This window comes from Otolemur garnettii, unplaced genomic scaffold (assembly GCF_000181295.1).
Source record: "Otolemur garnettii isolate 467f Iridium unplaced genomic scaffold, OtoGar3 scaffold00012, whole genome shotgun sequence".
Lineage (NCBI taxonomy): Eukaryota > Metazoa > Chordata > Mammalia > Primates > Galagidae > Otolemur > Otolemur garnettii.
Genome location: NW_003852407.1, coordinates 30,663,684 through 30,669,059, shown reverse-complemented (window position 1 = coordinate 30,669,059; position 5,376 = coordinate 30,663,684). Strand labels below are relative to the sequence as shown.

The 5,376-nt window shown below is 38.4% G+C and overlaps 1 protein-coding gene across 1 annotated transcript in view; it reads left to right on the top strand.

The window, feature by feature from the left end:
• Positions 1–1,154: 1,154 nt before the first annotated feature.
• Positions 1,155–5,376, top strand: part of YES1 (YES proto-oncogene 1, Src family tyrosine kinase) — a 22,662-nt gene continuing 18,440 nt past the window's right edge. Inside the window, exons 1-2 of the mRNA XM_003784798.3 lie at positions 1,155–1,427; positions 3,725–3,824. Of these exons, the coding sequence (XP_003784846.1) occupies positions 1,184–1,427; positions 3,725–3,824 (344 nt within the window). The 5' untranslated portion in view covers positions 1,155–1,183. The remainder of the gene's footprint in view (positions 1,428–3,724; positions 3,825–5,376) is intronic.

Below are 5,376 nucleotides of genomic sequence, written 5' to 3'. Positions count from 1 at the left end.
CCGTGAAAGGTGTCTAGTCCAAACTGAGGTATACTTCAAGTACAAAATACATACTGGATTTTTTTTTTTTTTTTTTTTTTTTGAGACAGAGCCTCAAGCTATCCCCCTGGGTGGAGTGCTATGGCATCACAGCTCACAGCAACCTCCAATTCCTGGGCTCAAGCGAGTCTCCTGCCTCAGCCTCCCAAGTAGCTGGGACCACAGGCACCCGCCACAACCCCCAGCTATTTTTTTGGTTGCAGCCATCATTGTTGTTTGGCAGGCCCAGGCTGGATTCGAACCCGCCACCTTAAGTGTATGTGGCTGGCACCTTAGCCTACTTACTGGCTTTCTAAGACTTAGTACAAAAAATATAAATAATTACATTACAAAATTTTATATTGATTACATGTTGAAATAATTACATTTTAAGTATATTGGGTTAAATAACATAATAAATTTTACTTGTTTCTTTGTACTTTTTTAGTGTGGCTACTGTAAAAAATCAGATTATTAAAATATCAATGTGGCTTACAGTTGTGACTTTAATTATATTTCTGTTGCATGGTGCTGGTATAGATGGAAAGAATACAACAATATTTGCTAGTACCCACTATATGCCAGATTGCTTAGAACTTGATGTAAAGTTAAGTAAATCCTCTTAGTAAGCCTTAAGAGGTAAGTGATACTTTCTCAGGTAACTGGGATATAGGGAGGTTAAGCAACATACCTGAAATCACTCCACTGCTTAGGAAACCAGGATTCAAATTTAGGCCTCTCTGGCATCAGAGCCCCTGGTTTCCCAGCATACCGTGGTCAGTTATCTTTGAACCATTAAAGTGATTGAGTTGGAGAATGGTGTGATTGGAGTAGGCACAGGGATCCTCAAACTTTTTAAACAGGGGGCCAGTTCACTGTCCCTCAGACTGTTGGAGGGCCTGACTGCAAGCCTCGGGACGAGTCGGCTGCTAAGCAGGACAGGGAGCGGTGGCAAAAACACCCGGCGGGCCAGATAAATGTTCTTGGCAGGCCGCAGTTTGAGGACACCTGGAGTAGGGCTTTAGTAAAACTCTGATAAAGATTAATAAGGGGGAAAAACTTCATTTTGGGCTGCTAGTTTTGTTGTTTTTTTAATGTTACCTTTTTGGGGGGGTATGCCTTGTTTAAAGTCAACTTTTGAATTTTTTCTTCTGTAGATTTGATAATGGGCTGCATTAAAAGTAAAGAAAACAAAACTCCAGCCATTAAATATAGAACAGAAAACACTCCAGAGCCTGTCAGTACAAGTGTCAGCCAATATGGAGCAGAGCCTTCAGCAAAGGGAACGTCGGTGAATTTTAGCAGTCTTTCCATCACACCATTTGGAGGATCCTCAGGGGTGACGCCTTTTGGAGGGGCATCTTCCTCTTTTTCAGTGGTGCCAAGTTCATATCCTGCTGTTTTAACAGGTGAGAATTAAATGGACAGTTATGTTGTCTGTCTGAGGACATAACCGTGGATAATACATACTTAAGAGTTTACTACGAAAAATATTTTACTGGAAATAAAATTTCCAGTAATTTTCAAATCGTTATATTTGAAAATTAAAGTTTCCAACATAAAAATGAAAGTCTTATTGTATATAGAGGCGTGGTTCTGGGAAAATGGGTGATAATCAGGTGGTGATTGTGTGTTGTATTATATCATTAACACATTATTCACATAATTATTGAGCCCTAATGTGTAGCAGGCACTGGGAACATAAATATTAAAAACATATAATCTTCTCTAAAGAATTTTCCAACTTCTCAGGATTATAAAGTGCTATGCAGTATTAAATATTATAGTAGTTACATAATAAATGTTAATTAAGTGACAATATAGTAATGATAATACAATGTTTGTCAGATACTATTGATTTTAAGAAGAAAAATCCTGAGGCTCAGAAATTGTGATTTTTTTCCCCAGAGTCACAGATAGTGAGTGGGAGAGCTCAGATTTAATGCCTTTTTCCTGACCTCCATTTATTACATTATTGTATCCATTCAGCGAACAGCAAGAAATCTTAGCTGACAACTTCTCATGGAGGCAGAATGCTTTAAAAAAGTAGATTGAAAAGCTTTCATAAAAGAGAAAATGAGCTCTTTTGTAAAGTGCCCCATACCAGAATGCTTTTTCATTGAAGTAACAAAATACAGCTGCTTAGAAAGGTGGCTGCCGTGAGCTGTGGATTCTGTGATAGATGAGCACTTGCATGATGTCATCAAGACTCGGGTTTCTTTCATGCCTCTACTGCAGCTCTTGGAGTATTTGCTTTATTATCCTTAAGCTTAGCAAAACAGCTGCTGGCATCAAATTGAGCAGCTTAGGTCCTTGTTACCAGTCAGTGGGGGCAGAAGAGAAATCTCTTCTACAAGCATGGACTGTACATTTGTCTCTTCAGTGTTCTCATCTCTGGACTCATAGCAGTGACCAGAGGACTGCCGTGTACTGGTTCATTTAGATTTCATTTGAGGGGTTATGGATGTTAGAGTCAATTACAATCTTAATTCTAGTCCCCTAACTCTAAATACAGTAACAGATGGTGGAAATGGCATTTCTCAGTCATTAGCAAAAGTTTAAATTATCTTCCAGATTATGTTTGGGGAACATAGTGATCCAAAATGGTTAAAATAAATGTTGATATGTAAACACCTATGTTATCTAAACAATTTACATATACAAATACTCTGTTGGGGGTCGTTCATTTATTAATATGAAGTGTCTGTGTATAGAGAGGTGAGCAAAACAAACAGAAACAGTTTCTGGCCATTGCTTACATTATAATGAGGTTAGACAGTAATTAGTGAGTAAACAGCTAAACGGGATAATGAATGGTTCTTAAAAGCTGTGAAGCAGTGGTTCTCAACCTCCCCAGTGCTGTGATCCTTTAATATAGTTCCTCATGTTGTGGTGACCCCCAGCCATAAAATTATTTTCTTTGCTACTTCATAACTGTAATTTTGCTACTGTTATAAATCAAAATGTAAATATCTGATATGCAGGATGTATTTTCATTGTTACAAAGTAGTCGGGACCCATAAGGTGAGAACTGCTGCTATAAAGGACTAACTAGAATAACTGGTGAAGGCTCTGCAGTTGATCAGGGAAAACTACCTCAAGAAGAAATTATCTGAGCTGAGATTTAATTAATGAGAATGACCTAACTACGTGCAGCGTTAGGAAAAGAGCTTTGGAGAGAGAGGGAATAAGGAATGCAGAGTTCAGGAGGTGCAAATGGACTTGGAAGCTTTGAAGATTCATGGGGAGGCCAGTGTAGACAGAGGGGAGAATTGTATGATACAGGATTGAAGAGTTAGGCAGGAGACAGTGTGGTCATTTTTTAAAATAACTTAGCTTTAACATCTGATTTTTATTTTTTTAATTTAATTTTTGATTAAAATCTTAACTATACATTTATGGAACATAATGTGATAATTTGATATATAATATGAAATGCTTAAATCAAACTGATTAATATAACCATCACCTCACTATTTTGTGGTAAGACATTTATAATTACTCTTATTTTGAAATATACCCTTGCATCGTGCACCTTAGACTAGATATCTCTGAATGGCCTTCTTCCTCCCACCAATCGTGTGCCCCCCTCACTCTCCCCTCCCTCTTGCTGAATGGTCTTTTTTTTTTTTTGCTGGCAGTAGTTCTATTTCTTTTTTGTTAATTTATCTGTATAATTTACCCTGATCTTTTTTTCCTCTGATAGGTGGTGTTACTATATTTGTGGCCTTATATGATTACGAAGCTAGAACTACAGAAGACCTTTCATTTAAGAAGGGTGAAAGATTTCAAATTATTAACAACACGTAAGTGTTGAGACTATTTTGTGAGGGAGAAATACTGATGGCAAGGAGGTCTTTATACGGAAACCACTGATGTAGTTAATAATCCAGAGATGGGAGGGGCAGGGCGTGGGTCTCTGCCCACGAGGCTTTGCAGTGCCTTGGCTTCTTCGGACATGCAGCATGCTACTCTGCTATTGCCACAAGTTGTTACTTCTGTACATTGTGTTGCTGTGGTTCTGCCATAAACAGTAGAGTTTTGAAGAATGAAGGGTTATTGAAGGAATATGTATGAGTATGAGGGGACCAAAAATATATATATATACATTTTAAGATCTTGGGATGTTGGAATTGATCATTCCCCAAAAGTTTATGAATTGCAGGTAAAGTGAGTGTGCGCAGCACGTCCCAGTACGCTTGACCGGAACAGCACCTTCAGTTGAACTTCAAAAAGTAATACATAGAAGGCATCTCTTAAAATGTGTATAAATTTCTTGGCTCCCTCTGTGTATTACTTTAAAAAATACTTTATGAAGAGAATTCTATTTTCCTGTGTATCTAAGTACCAGATGATTTAAAGATCTTTAAAGAAAGGAAAAGTTTTGGTAAGGAACCCTGTACTCCCAACCTGAGCACATTAATTTGCTTTTTTCTCGTGTAATTGTAGACTTCTTATCATCCAGTGATCCACACGGAAAACACAATGCTTGTTATAAAAAACAGATCCCGTAATTTTATTAGCAAGCAGAGTGACCACTTCACACCTTCTCAGAGTGTGTGTTTACGGTCTCTTTGCTTCTGGTTATGTTTCCTTCCATCCTGTGCCCATCTGCTGCCAGTTACTGTTTCAGAATATAAAATATGGTCATGTCTCTGTGCTTTAAAATCCTTCAGTAGCTACCAGTTGCCATCAAGATAAAAGGAAAAAAAATTATAATAGTAGCCATCATTCATTGAGAATTTACTGCGTGCTTTTCCAAACCCTCTCTCACTCTACCATCCAGCCAAACTGAAATAATTGTAGTTTTCTGAGTATGCTGAAGTTTCTTATACTTCCCAGGCCTTCATACATACTGTTTTCTTTTTTCAGGAATATGACTTCCCATCTCATCATTTCTTTCCTTTAGCTAGCTAACCATATTCATCCTTCAAAATATAGTTCATGTGGTTTCTTAAGGATCCTTTTCCTTATAGTTCTTCCTTCCTGTCTGGCCCGGTCCCCATCATTGCTTCCTAGATTGAGTGTCTCTCTCAAGTGTTCACACAGCACCTTGTACAAACCTCACTCCTAGCTCTTAGTGAATTTTGAGTTATAATTTGTCACTTGCTTGCCATTCCTTCAGATCAGTGTTTCTTAACCAGGAGCAGAATTCTCAGAGGACTTTTGGCCAATATCTGGAAACATGTTGGATTGTCACAGTGGGGATACCGATGTGTCACCCAGCGGGTAGAGGCCAGAGATAGTGGTAGATAGGCTGCAGTATAACAGCGGTCCTCCACAACGAAGAATTCAGAAGCCCAAAGTGTTAGTAGCAATGAAGTTGCACAATCTAGCTCTAGACTGTGAGGTCCTTGA